The 18,150-nt window shown below is 37.6% G+C and overlaps 2 protein-coding genes across 2 annotated transcripts; one reads left to right on the top strand and one right to left on the bottom strand.

Annotated features, from left to right (window-relative positions):
* Nucleotides 1-2,610: 2,610 nt before the first annotated feature.
* On the bottom strand, nt 2,611-6,445 carry LOC116120780 (probable serine/threonine-protein kinase PBL21). Its single transcript, XM_031406750.1, has 6 exons — nt 5,623-6,445; nt 5,372-5,538; nt 5,034-5,223; nt 4,063-4,454; nt 3,231-3,560; nt 2,611-3,072 (listed from the first exon to the last, which is right to left on the bottom strand). The coding sequence occupies exons 1-5, from the start codon at nt 5,720-5,722 to the stop codon at nt 3,270-3,272; spliced, it is 1,140 nt and encodes a 379-aa protein (XP_031262610.1). The 5' UTR covers nt 5,723-6,445; the 3' UTR covers nt 2,611-3,072; nt 3,231-3,269.
* A 7,408-nt stretch (nt 6,446-13,853) lies between these two features.
* LOC116120784 lies at nt 13,854-14,771 on the top strand. The gene has a single exon (XM_031406753.1). It carries the CDS (start codon nt 13,854-13,856, stop codon nt 14,769-14,771), a length of 918 nt encoding a protein of 305 aa, XP_031262613.1.
* Nucleotides 14,772-18,150: the final 3,379 nt, after the last annotated feature.

Genomic DNA, 18,150 nt, shown 5'->3' with positions numbered 1-18,150 from the left:
TTTGGGTGGAATAAAGTCATTAACTCCAAAATTTTACGACTTGATCAGCCAGTAAACGCTTTCCTTTTATTATTTTCTCTTTCTCCTCTGTCTTCCCGTTAAATAGCTTTCTTAGAGTAATTATATTGAGATGATGAATTGATGATCACATAAAACTTCTTTTACAGAATGATAATTAATCATCATATAAATGAAGATATTGCAGAGACTTGCTTTCTTTCTTTAACAGAATGATAATTAATGTCCGTGTCGTGGGAGCACTACGCACAAGATATTACGCGTTGCTAGAAATTAAAATCCTATCACTAACCCAAACTATCCCTATACCTATTGCTTTGTTAACTATATCATATGTGTTGATGTTTGATTTTAGACACCAACGGTTCATACGTATAAAGTACTAAAAGAGTCTTATAAATTACACGTGATAGATCCATGAGATTTAAATATGGTATTGAGATTATATATGTTACAGAAACATAAATAATAGACTGACAAGAGAGGTTTTTATAGTGATTTGAATGCTTAAAATAACTCCTACATCCACTGTTATTTTATTATTCTCTGACTATTTCTATAATATTGTTCGTAAGATATATAAAGATGAAGAAATACTTTGCTTACAGAGAGAAATAATGAAGCTCAAATCTATGTCAAACTCTTATATACCTAACCCCTTTTTTCGTGAAGAGAGGTGGTCATATGACTACTCCTTAATCCTTATCAACTTTATTTTGATAAAGTTAGGACAAGTGTGCGGTCCTCATTCACTCATAGACAAAACGTGAATCTGTTAGGTTGGTGACAGTCATATCCCCATTATCTTGGGGCAACGTGACAGCTCTTGAACGGTACAAAATCTTTCTTAACTCTGATTGGTTAATACTGACATCAGTGCGATTACGATTTTTTAGGCACAACAATATGTATATAAGCAGAGTTGCTTCATCATCTGATTATACCTTAATATACCTTCTCAAAGGCACAAATTTCATCAGAAGATATGATATTTCTATGACGCCTATCAACATTGGAAAAGATGGTACTGCTTTCCGACGAAATTTGACGGCATCGATAAAGATGTCTTTGCATGTATGAGAGATATTTATTAGCCAATGAAAGGGAAAATTTGGTGGCGATTATCACTATCGAAATATCCGTTTATATTTGTACTAAATATATTGAGACCAGTCCAGATGAACCTTTTTTTCGTAAACATTTATGAGTTGAACCATTAATACTTTGCAGTGGGATTTTTCATTGTGTATACTATTCAATTGGTGACTGTAAGTCTACATATTGTACGAAAATGTTGTATGGAAGATCACACAGGCCTTGGATCTCAACAAAACTTAGCTGAGAGATACAATGTCCTGAAGTTATAAGACTGGAAACAGTAGGCATGCATGATTCAGATGGAGTACTTTAGGCTTTACGACCAAATTTAGAAACTTCGGTTTCGTGGAATGATGGGAAGCAATTAGTATTCAACGTAACCGGTATAGCTTTCCATATCTGATATCAAGGTTTGGTTTGGCCTTAGAAAATCTACTTTTTCAAACGGCTGAAGAAGGATTCACACTAACAGCAAAACAACGACTCGGTCAATGATTTTAGAATATATTTCCCTTAGCTTATACAGTAGAATATGGAATTTCTAAGTGACAAGACTAAATTAATTAGGAGTGTCTCCATCGATATTATAATGACGACTTAATGTGGGGATAGCCAGTCAATACATGAGTGAAGTGCAAGGCAAAGTGGTGACAGAAAATTTTTCTGTGTTTGGTGGATAAAGGGTATACAATTAGAAAGTCTTCTAATCACAGGAGATTTAATTGACCTGAGGACTTTGTAAACATGTTCGTTTTTACTTTTACCAAACCACTTTTCACCTCATCAGCCATTCCATGGCAGTGACAGTGAGAGAGGATGAACTGAATAATATGATAGTGATGAAAAGTCGCGCCACATTGGGTGACTGGGAAATTGGGTTTTCGACCACTATAATAAAGATTAGTGGTAAGCCGGCCCCAAAACTCCCAATTTAACTTGATTAAAAAACTTAATTACCTTCCCTACCATTAACCAGTGATTCAGCCATTGGCCATTGCATGACCTTGACTAGATTAAAAATTATAAATTCAGAATCTACATGGTGATAAAGACAAAAAACAAGACTTAGAGAAGTCGACGATTAGGAGCCACAAGTGAAAAGATTTTAAATGGCATGTTTTCCATAGAATCTTCAAAGATGGTGAATGAAGAGACTTTCATTTAGTTTAGTCGGCAGCTGACCATTGGACAAATGGCTTTCAATTATTTATTTATTATTATTTGTATGATCAAACGCCCGAACTAGTTCATACGCACCTCAACTAATCTCTTAAGATCTTGAAATTATTGATCGAATAAAAACTTTAGTGATCACTCCTATTAACAATAAAAATAAGGGATTCGAATTCAAAACCTCATGAATTTGTCACACGGATGCCCCAATAATGCCCACTTCGTCTTATATAAACAAGAATACAATGAACCCAAGAATGTTTTAGGATACCTTATCCCTACATAAAAGCATGATAAATGACAATTAAAAACAACAGAATGTATGAATAAAAATATTTAATTACATGGGCATAAAGAGAATCCCAGAAACTACAGAGCCATTGCATCAAAACAGAAGGGTTTCATACTGAAACATAATAAAACCTAGAAAGAATATTAATACTTTATTTTATATGCTATTTTATCTAATTTTGTGGGTCGCTATTGTATTACTAAATCTTGATATAATTTCTTCTTACAAAGGGTGTCGTCATCTTAGGATAAGCACAGTTTGTCTACTTCATTTTTCCCCTTCCATAAGTTCCAACTTCAACCAAACACAAGCAGCTTAGATTACCTTTGTCATGGTTTCAAAGGAAAAAATGCCACTATTACATACCTTGATCAATATATACATACATGTACACATATAATATTATATGCATTCTCTTGGTGCATATAGATTTGTATATCAAATTCCAGTATTTTATGGGTCTCCTTCAGAGTTCTGACAAGGTGATCCATCTGCAGTCACACATTAATAAGAGCACCAGTTAGAGATTTCCCATGAAAGAAACATAAAGAAAGACAACAGAATGGTAGGATGTTAAAGGATATGCAAACGGAAGAACAGAACACATCAAACTATAAATAACCGTCTAAAAATGGCCTTAATTACTTACAGCAATAAGATCGTTGTAGCAGCTCGTAACCAAAAACATTCAAACAAATGTACTCTTTCCAGAATAAGAACCTCGAGAAAATTCAGTCGTTGATGAGGGGGCACTGATGGCACCAGCATTACGGGATACTGGGTTATTCTCACTCTGGGAGGCCAGATAATCAAGTGCTACAACAATATCAGTAACCATTGGGCGGTAAGTGGCTTCCTCGTTTAGACACATAGCAGTAATAGCAATTGCATAGTTTAAACAACGGCGAGGGAAGCGTCCTTGCAACCGAGGATCAGCCAGATGGGAATACTTCTTTTGGTCTTTTAACAATGGCCGAGACTGTAATAAAAAGGGAGAAGATATGAATCATGTAAAGCAGCAAAAAGAGTCATTTAACTGTTGTCAGATACTCACTTTTTTCATTAATATCTTGTTATACTAGGTTTAAGCAACTCTATATAAAATAGAAGCTACCAACTTATTAAAAAAACCCAAGTCCAATAATTGCCAAATTTCTGATAAGATTTTCACAGTTGATGCAAAATTGATGTATTTGGAACCAAAAAAATTACAGTTTAAGTTGTAGAAAATGAATATTTAACAACAGTACACACACACACACACACACACACAAAACTAAAAAATAATAATAAAAAAGCAACACAGTTGGACATCCCTGCACAAAATCTAGGATGACACATACAAAGCCCAGCAAAACCAATAGAGAAAGGATTTCCAGAGAGTGTGGGCGCATGTATAAGATGATAAACAAGCACCCTTCTTAAACTATAGCCAAGCCATCAATTCAACGAAGAAAAAAACAAATAAAGTGTCAACTCACCCAAGCCACTAGATTCTGTTCCGCACGCGCCTTACTAAGATCTATTGCCTTCCGCCCAGTGATTAACTCCAAAAGTACAACACCAAAACTATAAATATCAGATTTAAGAGTCAATTTGCCACTCATGGCATACTCAGGGGCACAGTATCCATATGTTCCCATCACCCTAGTTGAAACATGCGTTTTGTCACCAACAGGTCCCAATTTGGCAAGCCCAAAATCTGAGAGTTTTGGGTTGAAGTCATTGTCCAGCAAAATATTTGCGGCCTTCAAATCCCGGTAAATGACGGGAGGATCTGCCTTGCAATGTAAATACTCAAGGCCACGAGCAGCACCAACAGCAATTTTCATGCGAGTATTCCAACTCAACGGCTCTTGGTCGCCTGCCACATCTGTACAGAAGAAGTACTGAAATTATCCTTAAACCATGTTCCATCTTTGTTAGTAATTTCAATATATTTCATCATTATACCACAGAAGTTATATAAGATAAATGGAAACAATGAAGAAGCGCTTAATATATTCGAAAGGTAAAGGTTCTGAATATGGTTCAAAAATAAATTCTCCCAAGCAATCCTTCAAAAGGTAAGAATCAACGATCAAAGTTAAATCACATATAAAGAGTATAAACTGACACAAAACTTAAACACTGTTTGTGAACAAATAAGGCTGCAAATTAGGGAGATCTAATACAGAGTGTGATATGAAGTAAAAGACCTACAGTAACGCATGGAACATATACTGCAGAATCTAGAAGAACTAGTACAATCTAAAGAAAAAAGTATTTATGTAAACAAATATGTCATGCCATTGCTCCAACAAAATTCAAAGAGTTTGTTCTTATGCATACAAACAGATCAGAAATAAACCATAATGTTCCACAAAACATGAATGAGAAAGACAAACAACAAAACAAAGATTATAATAGTAAACAATTAACAGAGTTCGATACTTTAAAAAAAAGAAATTACCATAAAGATGATCTTCCAAACTACCCATTGGCATATACTCATAAACCAATAGTCTCTGATCTCCAGCAGTGCAGTAGCCAATTAAGGTAACAAGATTAGCATGGTGTAACAGACTGAGCATGAGAACCTCCACAATGAATTCTTGATGCCCCTGAACACCCTCGTGATCAAGTTGTTTGACCGCAACAATCTGGTCACAGTAACCAAATCGAATCAAACTTAACTCCCAATATAAAATCTATATATTCTACTCTCCATAAAGACTATTAGATTAACAGTGTGAACATAGTCACTTTACTAAAAAAAAACCACCAAAAATTTTAGAGCAGCTAACTTGCCTGGCCTGATTCCAAGCGCCCCTTATAAACTTTTCCAAAACCTCCTTCCCCAATCAAATTCACATCTCTAAAGTTCTTCGTTGCTGTTGCTAGTTCACGGAATGTGAAACTACGCGCCCCACCTGCTCTTTTTGCGCCATTTTCCTTGTAATTAACTCTCCCATTTTCTGCACCCAAAACACTCATTGTTAACACCCCTCTAATTTAAACAACCCCAAAAAAGACCTAACAACTGAATTTATGAGAAATACCTGAAGATACAGAAGAATGGTGAGAAGTGGATCGAGTACCATTATCAATATCGACTTTGATGTCTTGTGTCTTTCGACTTAAACAACAAAAGCAACTCATCTCTTTATCAAAAGACACAGCAGTTGCAAATTGCTATGTGTATAATAAACACATTCAAGCAAACAACAAAACAGAACCACTCATATTACACTCACTCAAATTTCCTATTCATCAGTAAATTAATACACAAATGACGATAATGAAATTAGGAAAATTCCGTTTCATATTATTGATTTTCCTAAAATTAACTGTAAAACCCTAACCGTTGATAAGGAAAGACGAATCCCTCCTCAGAAGCATGAAGATATCCCGAATCAAATCTTATGAAAACCCCAAAAAATAAGTATAAGGAAAAAAATTGCATTCCTCTTCAAGTCTTGAGATTCCATTGAAGAAGAGAATTGTTTTCCATATTATAACCCCACCACAAATAATAACAACAACAACAACACAAGTAATAATTACCACCCATGGATAACACCCCAAAAACAAATTTACACATAAATTACTAAAAAAAAAAAAAAAAGTCAAAAGAAAATCCCACAACACAAGTGAGGAACAGCTCACAACAACAGCGTAGTTGAAGGTTATCTGCGGTGGAATTCGTTGAGAAAAGGGGGCAAATGAGAGAATAAAAAAATAAAATAATCACGCGAAAGGGTATAAACGAAACAAACATGTAATATCTTTATCTTGTGTTTCGTTGAGTGACAGACAGTGAGAGTTTACAATAACACTAAACAAATTAAGCGCCACATTTAGCGGGAACTAACCTTCTTCAACTCCTCTCAATCTCAAGTAATTAAGGCTTTCTCAAGTGGGCCTCTTTTTTTTTCTTTTTTTCTTTTTTTATCTTTTAACTTAATTTATTTTTCGCTGCATTAATGTTTGTGCATGATTATTTTGTTGCAGGTCGCTCTCCATCCTTTCTCTCACCTTTCTGATCACTATTTCTTTGTTTCCGCATTTAAACCTTTCGGTTCGTCTGGACTTAGATTCCCTTTTTTACCCTCGGTATCTCTCCGTATTTGCCCGTGTTTGACACTGTTGAGTTAAGTTTAAGTGACGCCGCCGCGTGATGAGTTGAGTTTGTCAAAAACCCTGGGACCCACCGTCCAACCATCCCTCCTTTCTTGGTAAAATGATGTAAGTTTCTGAATATATATTCCTTTTATTATATTATATTGTTAAAAAGTCTTCAAAAATGTGGACAATGTTAATTGATATAACTGTTGGATTGACTATCTTTTGTTATGCAAGCTGTAACTTAAACTCTTAAAGTCGACCCAAGAAATTAATTGCTACAATAATTTCGGATCTACAGTTTCTCTCACAATTTTGACACGATAACGTTATTTATTAGTTCGTAAATAAGTTGATAAAACCCATACAAGCAGACAAAATCTATTATACAAGCTGACTCAATGATGAATTATTATATTAAGAAGGAAAATAATACAATTATCGAAAGATGTACATTAAATTCGTATACCGAATGACGTGATGTAATTTTGATCGTTAATTAATATTAATTCATAATTAATCGACGGTCAGGATTTTGCTACGTCATTCAGTGTACGAATTTGGTGCGCATTCTTCGGTAACTGTAGCATTACTCTATTAAGAATTATGAAAAAAAATTGTGGGATTAAATTGTGAACATAGCATTACTCTTAATTGGTAATCTAACGAGACAAAATCTGCATAAATTACCTGCCTTTGAGACAGGATGGTAAGTCATTTACTCAAACCGGGGTTAACTATATTTAAAGGGGATATATCTACCATATTTATGTAATTACCTTAATTTATTGGGTTTGTAAGGTGTTCTGTAGCTATTAGAATTATAAATGGTCGGTTGGCAATTATACCGGATACCTAAGTTAGTTAAAAAAATGTGTATTAATTCCATAAATGTATAATTTATCATAATTGGAAATTTTTATAATATCTTATTGGAAATATTTAATAAGGTGTTATTTATGGTTATGTATATCTAAGTACTTACTCACAAGATAGATATACGGTGGAGATTATGGTTTACATTAAATTATTATTATTTTTGTTATTTAAAGTATAGTCTATAACTTTTTGTGATTACTTTGTTAATTAACTGGACATGAATGGCCCATTGTATAAAGTTGATGTTGATTATGAGATTCTTGTATTGGCTGGGACCAATCCCCGCAAAGTGTAATCGTTATGATCAAAAGTACTAGTGTTTTTTTCTTTTTGAGCAAACGACTTTTTCTCACCCAACCTTTGATCTAATAACATTTTCCATTCAAAAAGTTTTAAAATATAACTTTATTACTTAAATGTTATATTCCATTAATAATTTTCATTAAATAGTGATATTTATGATGAAGATAGAAATATCCTTTCTCTCAAAACACCCCAACTGACACCAATTGCTAGCCAATTTTGGCCAAAAATGTGCCTGTTTCTTGTGACCCATGCTCACCATAAGGCCGTTGTTTTCAGGCCATTTTGACATGAATCCAATGTCATTGAGCCACCCACCACCATCAAAATATTTCCTATCACTCCCTCACCAAAACCCTCCCACTCTCGTCCGTCTAACCCCTCCATTCGCCAACCACTGTACACAATTGGTTTGCACGATTCTTGCCCTTTTCTAGCCGCTTCCGGCATTGCAAATCTATTTTGAGACCACCAATCAACTCACTGAGATTCCCATCTCAAAAACCCCCAACCTTCCCGATGCCAATTGCACACCATTCGCAACTCTCCACCACGTAGGGTTTTGCAAAAATTGAAGACTTGGGGTTGAAAGTAATTGAGTGGGAAGAATGGTTGGAAAACTTGCAATTAACCAATAAACACAAAAACACTTCCAATAACCCATTCTCCTGCCAAAAACAACTCCAAATCAATCTCCAATCAAAGTCAAATTCAACAAACAAGCAAAACCCTAACAAAGCAGTGGACGGCAAAGAAGTGAACGTCGGTGATTGGTTGGGTTTTTCGACCAAAATAAAGAACAAAAACACTCCAAATAATCAATCAAACAAAACTCAAGCTTCAATTTCATCAAACAACCAGGGGTGAAAATCGAGCAAATCCGCTCGCGAGTGGCTCGAGCTCAGCTCAACCTTGGCTCGAATTTGGCTCGTCATTAGTCGAGTCGAGTTCAAGTTCGAGTAGCTCGAATAATCCCATGAGTAGAGTTCAATCATTGTACAAAAAATTTGAAAAACTCGATTAATCTTGAAAAACTTGACTAAAACTCGATTAACCAAGTTGGAATTTGAACTCGAATTCGAATTTTAGATACCGAGTTCTAGTTAGAACTTGATTCATCAGGCTCAACCAGACTCAAACTCGGTACTATAGCAACCGAGTTGAGAAAGAGAACCTAGATACTAGACTCGATTTCACCCCTACAAACAACCATCCTTTCAACAACCAATTTCAACAAAACGTAAAAAACCCTAGGTAGAGTGGGGGGCAGCGAACAGTGGGCTACCGTGGCGAGGAGAATGGGGGTTTTGTAGAGGAAATGTCTGTGAGTCAGGGGGTGGTTGTGTTTTTTTTTTTTTTTTTTTTGGTGAGGGAGGGGTGTCACCGCTAGAATCAGTCATAATCTCGCAAAGGATAGTCGCCTGACGTTACGGATGGGCACATAGCCCAGCCCCGCGGGGACCCGCCCCGAACGGGGCGAATTTTCTCTGAATTTTTTGGGATTCGAGCGAGGCTCAGGCCCAAAATTACCCCCCAAAATTCGGGGACGGGCCGGGGCCGGGATTGGCTTTACCCCAACCCGTATATATATATATATATATATATATATATTAATTTTAATAATTGAAAATCAATCATATATACCTATAATAATTTTACTATTTGAAAATCAATTATACATTATACAATAACAAATTATAATTGTGTTACTTTAGTATGATGGTTTTTATATTTAATATGTACATTATGGATTTAATTTTTTTTTTTTGATGATATGGTCTTTACTTTTAATATGTATATTATATATTTAATTTCTTTTTTGGTTGGTATATATAATTGGGAGAAAATAATAATAAAAGTATAAATTAAGGAAAAAAAAAATCCCAAACGAGGAATTCAAGGAATTTTGGGGAACAGGCTTTTTTCGGGGATAGTCCCCGGCCTCGTCCTGCCCCGTGCCCATCCCTATCTGACGTGGTTGTTATGGGTGGTGATCGGCGAGTGCAATCAGGGGAAAAAGGGTGGGGTTTTGATGGTGGGTTGCTGAGGGTTCTTATGTGGGTTAGGGATAGTGACCAGCGACACCACCTCTCTTCAAGACTAACAAATCATGGAGAGAGGGATGATTGAGAGAGAGAGGTGGCGATAGTGGGTAAGGGAGGGATTTTTTATGCATAATATAAATTGACCATTATGCCCTTACTTATAACGAGCTTTTGACCATTCTACTCTTCTTCACAACGAAATTTACTAACAGATATATACTCTAAATATTTTATATTTTGAAACTTTTTAGATGGGAAGTGTTATTAGGCCAAACCTTGAGTGGGAAACAGTCGCTTACTTTTTTTCTTTTATTATTAAAAATAGAAATGTACATTCTTATCTTACATATCAGTCTGGGCCCCAAGTCCAACATCTTTATACTATTTTTAACCATTTGGGCTGGCTGGGTTAATTGAACCAAGTACACCCGATCTCGCTTTCATGGGATACCTATCATGTAAACCGCTTTCAAATGTCAGATCATTACTTAATTAACTAGTGTTAATCTAACTTTAATGAAACTTATAAATCAAATGAGCCCAAGAGATTAGTCCATCATGTCAAACAAAAATCTCCACTCCATATCATATATTACATGTTTCTTCTTCACCATCATCTAGGATATGTTAAAGAGTTATTATTGAGCAGATTTGGATGATTGAGTTTGTCATTTATATATATATATATATAAAAGATTCAATAGATGAGTTTTCATGCATAAAGAGATCCTTTGTAGTGATCAACACGTTATAAAATATTCAACAAATAGTAGCCTCCCTTTTCCATTTATACATGTCTTCAAACTTACACTAGTTTTATGATTATGATATCTTCTCTTGCATGATTCCAGTTGTACGTAGTGGAGGAGTTCCTTAACGAATGGGTGCCTTGCTCAATCGACTAACACATGGACTTTGAAGTCTTAACTTTAGTACCAAGGAATATAAAATTATTAACTTTTGAAACAATTAAAGAATATCCAATTGAGTCAACACATCATAAAGTTGCATGAAGAATAAAACTTTGTGTACAATTGAAGAACACGCCTTATGCTCGTTAGCTGTAAGGCCACAACCTCCGGCTTCCCTTCTTCTCGCTTGATTGTAGTGCAGGAATTAATTTATTGACTTAAAAGTCTTTAAGAGTTGATAATTGGTCTTTTTATGTTTGTCTCTTTATACAATCAACCAGTAACAAGCAAGAATTTCGAGTGAAAAAGGCATAAAACTTGTAGCAGAAGAGAAGACTGACCGTCGCCATTGCACTAAAAGAATCTATAAACCCTAAAATATCAGAAACCATCAATGCTTCTTGGTGATGGAAACTCATTAATGATAAATGGTTTACTTAAGTTGTGAAATTGCATTGTGGTGGTGATGATGCTGAGTTTATATATTATTTCCAATTATACAGATTATAAATTAACATATATATATAGTAAAGCAAACGCAACAATATAGTAAGAGCAAGATGGGTATTACATTTTTATAATAGATCAAATCTGGTTAAAATCAGTTTAAAAAAAAAGGAATTATTGTAACTGATCATTCTTTTGAGGGGTTTCTTCTGTTAAATAAAGAGTTGTTGTATGAATGCAATAAGGCATAAATATGAATATTTCATATTTAATTGTTAATACATAAATCTGCACCAATCAGAAAATTATGATTGACCCTATCGGAATCGGAATGGATATGCGTGTGATTACGGATAACCAGCAATGGATGAATAATAAATACAATAAAGTAAATGACAGAGAGATTTTTAAAGTAATTCGGCAAGTCAGAACTTGAGTTTACGTCCATTATTATCTTATTGTTTTTTAGAACTTACAAAGAATAGTATAATTCCTAGGAAAATTTGCTTAGAACAATTGCCCAGCCCCCGAAAACAAGTTGTGATTTTATATAGCACCAATTTACATGATAGAGTTGAGATAAGATTCAAATACATAGAATTAGGAAGTTGCATGATCTTCGGCTACCTTAGTTGAAATCTAAGTCAATCTGAATATCTTTCTTCCAAATTGAGGCAATCTAAATATCTTCCCTCCTAATAGGGAATTATTCTCTCCAGATTAACCACACAACAATAGCTCCCAAGTTTTTGGAGTGCGTAATCGCACTTCAAAAACTCATGTCTTTGATCTGGATGGTTGTCGCACTATTGGTTGCAGTCTCGAATTAAAGAACTTGAGTTACGCCTGGTGCAATCTAAGAGATCTGAGAGATCTTGAACACGTGATCTCAAGCGAATGAGCGAGCTTATGAGCTTAATCAGGGAGCGTAAAGAGCTCGATCTGAGAACATAAAGAGCTTGATCTAAAAGTGCGAAGAGTTCAATTAGAAAATGCGGAGAGCTTGATCTAAGAGCATAGCTTGATCAGAAAGCATGGAGAGCTTGATCTGAGAGCATTGCTCGATCAGAAAGCTTGGAGAGCTTGATCTGAGAGCATTGCTCGATCAGAAAGCTTGGAGAGCTTGATCTGAGAGCATTGCTCGATCAAAAAGCTTAGAGAGCTTGATCTAAGAGCATAGCTCGATCAGAAAGCGTGCTCGATCAAAAAGCGTGGAAAGCTTGATCTGAGAGCATAACTTGATCAGAAAGCATGTAGAGCTTGATCTAAAAGCATTGCTCTATCAGAAAGCTTGAAAAGTTTGATATGAGAGCATAGCTCGATCAGAAAGCATGGAGAGCTTGACCTGAGAGCATTCTCGATCGGAAAGCTTGGTGAACTTAATTTGAGAGCATTTCTTGATCAGAAAGCTTGGAGAGCTTGGGAGCTAGAGAGCTAGCGAGCTCTTTCTAATCTGAGAGATTTGAGCACACGATCTGAAGCTGAAGATCAGAGTGATCTAAGTACGCAATTTGAGCGATCTGGCCACACGATCTGAGATCTCTGATTTGGAATAGGCTTCAGTATTTTGACAATAACTTGAGTTGTCATATTTGGATGATTCTTGGACCGTCAGAAAGCTAACTCGAAGGGCTACAATTCTTGTGTTTACCACTTAGCCAGATTTAGACTTTATCTTGCTCAGATTTTCATATTTGATGACGTGATTCTAGATTAAGAAGCTGAGATTTGTTGAAGAAGTTGAGACTTGAGAGGAAAACATGGAGAGCTGCTGTGAATCATACCCTCCTTATAACGCCAAAATGTTGATACAGAAATCTGCACCAACCAAAGAATTTCGATTGACTATGTCGGAGCCGGAATAGATGTGCGTGTGATTATGGATAACCAGCAGTGGATGAATAATAAATGCAATAAAGTAAATGACATAGAGATTTTTAAAGTGGTTCGGCAAGTTAGAATTTGAATCTACATCCACTGTTATTTTATTGTTTTTTAAAGTTTATAAAGAACAGTATAATTCCTAGGAAAATCTGCTTAGAACAATTGTCTAGCCCCCGAAAACAAGTTGTGATTTTATATAACACCCATTTACATGATAAAGTTGAGATAATATTCAAATACGTAAGATTAGGAAGTTGCATGATCTTCAACTACCTTAATTGAAATCTAAGTCAATCTGAATATCTTCCTCACAAATTGAGTCAATCTAAATATCTTCTCTCCTAATAAAGAATTATAGTACCACACAGCATTAATATATATTTATGATTGGGAGAAAATACGCTGAAATCCTGGAGATATACAGTTCACAGTTTCTAATACGAGTTGAATTCCATTAAATTTTGAACCCTATATATTCAAGTTTACATGTGGCAACAAACAGACGTCAGACAGGATACAAATACCGTATATAGAAGGCGCCCAGCCCAATCCCTGTACTTTCTCCTTTTCTTGTCTCGTTTAGGAAACCTCTTAATCATTCTGTAATCAGGATTCATATTCCTTTCTAAAAACTCTCATATAAACCTTTGCTATCTCCTTCAGTTTCTGCACGCACACACACAAACAAACAAATAGACAATGGCTTCTGTAAAGAAATCGTCGTCGTCAACCTCTGTTCTTTGTGTACTTGAACAAAGAACATTGTTCGATTATTTACCTGAAACTCTCCTTCGCAAGAGCTGCAAAACAAACCTATTATTCGTCTTTCTTTCGCTTCTTTTCTTCACTTTCTTCTTTTCTTATTTCGTCTCTCGCACTGTAATCTCGCCACCCGACTTCGCCTTCCTTCCCGCAAACATCTCCGTGCCATCACCAAACAACTCAGGTGCCAACTTTTCCAATAACGTGCTAAGGGAACAAGTCAATAAGGTCTCTCGACACACTCGTCACGTGTCCTCCATTCAAGATTCTGATAAATTAAAGTCCGCTTCCGTTCTTTTTCCGGATTGGGAGGTTCTTGCAATCGTCTCGCCCGGGACACTGTCCGATTCTGTGGACGGTTTGTATTGTTTTTTTTCAACCAAAGAAATTTCTAAGGCTAGATTTTCGGGGGTTTTGCCGTTTACGAATCTCACGACGTTTAAATGTAATATGCCAAAAAGATTTCGCCGTCAACGGCCGTTCTTTCAACCGGTTTTGACGAAACATCCAGAGAAAGAAGAAGAATCTCTCATTACAGAAGCTTCCGCCAAGGAGCTCATCAGAACCAACTTCTACGTGTACGAGGCGCTTTCAACGGAGAACGACGTCGCTTTGTTCGCTAAAGGCGTGAACAGACATCAAGGATTCAGCAGACCTCCTCAAGAGTTAAAGTGCGTATTTGGTGATGATAATGATGCTAAAACCGCCGTTAGAACTCCCGTAACCAGCTCATCACAAGAGGTCTTCAGGTGTGCTCAACCGGACTTAACGGCGTTTACTTCTAACAAGCCAATCAAAGTCTCCATAGAAATCACGAATGACAATCTGATCGTGCCTTCCGTGGCGTACNTATGAAAAGTATCCTAAATCCTATCAAAATTCAATGCAAAATCATAGTGTAAAATACGCTTATCATCTGCCAACATCTCAAGGATTCCGACAAACGTTCGCAACAACCTACCTATTCCAGGCCCAAAATGGTACACACCAGATCAAAAACCACCATCGTAAATCTCAAAAACATAGAGACCACCCACTAGAGGTACAACAGGAGACCGCTGGACGTCAACCACCCGTGCTGCTAACCCAGCACACCACGAATAATCAAGGGCAGGGACGTCAAACCCCGAGAACGGCCAGCTAATAGAGATAACCAGAATAATGGTTGCACAGGCAGTGCAACAAAACGTGGCTGAACTGATGAGCCAACAACCGGTTGTTTAGAACTTCGACTGGCCGCGTATCCCCCCAATAGGTATGAATTCTATAGGTGGACAATCCGTTTCATCAGCACTGAGGGGCGATCAACACCCCCAACCTCGTCGATGGCCCTTTGTTCATGAGCGCGAGTTCCGCAGGCAAACAAACCCTGTGAGGTAGCTAAGAAAGCAACCGTATAGGGAGAGTGAAGGCCATAGGCATCACTGAGAAGCTCGGTAGTATCCCTAGCATCAAAGTGTCTGGTGTTGACCCACACCCAAGACAAGATTGATCATCGCAAGCTCACAAAGCAAGTCACGTGCATCAATTTGGCAATGACGGACATTCCGATTATGACCGACGTCGCGAGCAACACACTGAAGAGCATGGTAGCACTTATCAGCCTAGCCATCATGACTCAACCTCACACATCAACGCATGCATTGGAGGAGCTTCACAAGTGATAGACTTGCGAATTCATTTGCTCGAGGTAAGGCTTAACAAAGCCAGCCAAGGCAACCACAACAAAGACTTAGATCGCGTGCAAAAAATGCTTTACAATCTGAAAGCTTGCCAAAATAACCAGAGAAGGGGTAGTAAGCTCCCCTTTCACAGAGGAGGTTCACTATGCCCTACTTCCACAAGGATTCAGGGTGTCAGAAAGCAAGTTCGATGGAAGAGGGGACCCTAGAGACCACCTCAACAATTTCAATGACCTGATGGAGCTACACCAGGTCTGTGACTTAGCAAAATGCTGATGCTTCACAGTCATGTTGGTCGGGGATGCCAAAAGGTGGTACAAGAGGCTCAAGGCAAACTCCATCAACTTTTGGCAACAATTCTCCTTGCTGTACTTACAGCAATTTCAAGTGAGGAGGCAGTTCATAATGCCGCTTAACTACTTGAGCAATATCCGTCAAGAGAGAGACGAAACACTGACCTCGTACCTAATCAGGTTCCAGAATGAGCAGGCAAAGGTCGTTAATGCCCCCGAGGAATACATCCAAACTTTGTTGATCGCAGGGATTAGGCCGAACACGGAGTTATGGAAAGAGCTCCAGAGCAAAGATCATGTAAGCCGGACTAAATTCTACTAGATGACTACAAAAGACCAGTGAGTAAAAAACTTGTTAGCAGCACTAGCTAGATGCTCGACCAGAGGGGCCTCGGACAGGCGACAAGATTTCCCCCAAGATAAGCATGGAGGCCAAGATCGCAATGATAGGGATCGAAAACAGGTTCTAGAAGAAACAAAGAACAGATAACCACGGAGACAGTCGACCTTTCTTGTGGTATGCAAAATATACCCTCCTCACTTAAGATGTCACCCATATCTACGAAGTGTCCCGAGAGGCAAAGAGATTGCATGATGCAGAAAGGATTAGGAGGGCTCTAGGCAAAAGAAACCGGCAGAAGTATTGCTGATACCACAAGACATCGGGCACAACACAAATGAATGACGAGCTCTAAAAGACGTCATCAAATACTTTATAAGAAGAGGTCATCTGAAAGAGTTCATTATGGTAGAACCAACTCGCAAAAGTCTTGGTGAGCAGAGTAACCAGGCCGCAAGTCAGGCTCAGAACTCGGCACAACAAGCTCTGCCAAACCCCAACGAGGTCTTCATGAATATGATCTATGGAAGACCCGATATAGCAAGGAGCTCGAGACTTGCTGGCGAGCAATATTCTCAGGAAGCCAGAATAGACTTGGCTCCCTGGATAATGAGCTACGAGCAGAAGCTACCCAAGCGACCCAAACAAGAAAGCGAGGTAGTAGGGTTCACCATTGACAAGTGCGAGGTATCCTCTCTCCACAATCATAACGCAATCTTAATTGTGACTAGAATCGGTAATGCCAGGGTCTTAAGGGTGATGGTCGATAATGGGAGCACGAGTAACATCATTTTCTTAGGAGCTTTCCAAGGAATGAGGTTCACAGAAAGAGACTAAGAGCATGCCCTTCGTCATTGTATGTGTTTATTAGGACAGCCCAATTCCCAACGGCACAATCGACCTACCCATAACCCTAGGGGCAAAACCAAAGGTCAGAACAGTGATGGTTGAATTTTTAGTGGTAGATTGCTCGACCACATACAACGTTATACTCGGGAGGCCAATCTTGGATATTTGAGTGCAGTTACATCAATGTGCTGCCAAGCAATGAGATTTTCGACTTCCGGACGATCAAAGCTGCACCAAAAATCTCAGGAATGTTATAACCGAGCTATAAATGCTGCACAAAAATGTCCGCACCTAAGGATAATGGTTATCACAGAATCTAAGCCGAACCCCAGACCGCTCGAGGATACTATAGATCCTCATATCCACAAAGAAGAGCCCATACAAGGTCGACTGAAGAGCTACGAGAAATAAGTGTCAGTGAGGAAGATCCAACTCGCGTGCTGAAAATCAAAACTTGGGGGCACTTGGACCCAATTGGGAAGGTCATTTTAGGATCTCCAAAAAGCTCGCACCAGGATCTTTCCACCCAGAATGCCTCAATGGTGAAGCAATAATGCAAGCTTGGAACGTCGAGCACTTGCAAAGGTATTACCAATAAGCAGCTCGGGTTCCATTTATTTCTATGTTCTACACTCGTTGCAAGGCTGTTTACGGCTAAAACACTTGGTACTATTCGTTCGTCAACATTTAATTACTGATCCATAAATCGTAACCTGAGCAATGGTGTTCCAAAAAGAAAACTCAGAGTCAAGAGTCCCGGAAAGGCAGCTTATCTCAAGAAAGCCACACCAAAAATCCAGCTCATCGAGGATGAAATATCCTTAATCAACAAAGTTAAACTTGAAATTTTTCAAGGAAAAACACGTCGAGGAAAATCGACCCTAACCTGGCAACGAAAGCTCAAAAAGGACGACAAGTCCAAAATCAAAGCTACATGCTACATAAAGATTTTCTCACAGAAATCTGAAAAACCTCCTAAAGAAGCAAGCTACGCATGACTTAGCGCAAATTTGGATCTTAAAGTCCAACTAGGATGAACTAAATGACTCCGCAAAAATATAATAGTCATT

Source organism: Pistacia vera, unplaced genomic scaffold (genome assembly GCF_008641045.1).
Source record: "Pistacia vera cultivar Batoury unplaced genomic scaffold, PisVer_v2 Contig945, whole genome shotgun sequence".
Taxonomy (NCBI): domain Eukaryota; kingdom Viridiplantae; phylum Streptophyta; class Magnoliopsida; order Sapindales; family Anacardiaceae; genus Pistacia; species Pistacia vera.
Note: the sequence above shows the minus strand (reverse complement) of the source record. Positions and strands in the feature narration are given on the sequence as shown.

Excerpts from the sequence above, each read along its gene's own strand:
- LOC116120780 (XM_031406750.1), bottom strand. The coding sequence starts at position 5,722 with ATGAGTTGCTTTTGTTGTTTAAGTCGAAAGACACAAGACATCAAAGTC. Across the intron at positions 5,224-5,371 it reads GGCGCTTGGAATCAGGCCAG|ATTGTTGCGGTCAAACAACT; the intron begins GCAAGTTAGCTG and ends TACTGTGACCAG. Across the intron at positions 3,561-4,062 it reads AACAGAATCTAGTGGCTTGG|TCTCGGCCATTGTTAAAAGA; the intron begins GTGAGTTGACAC and ends TTTTTATTACAG.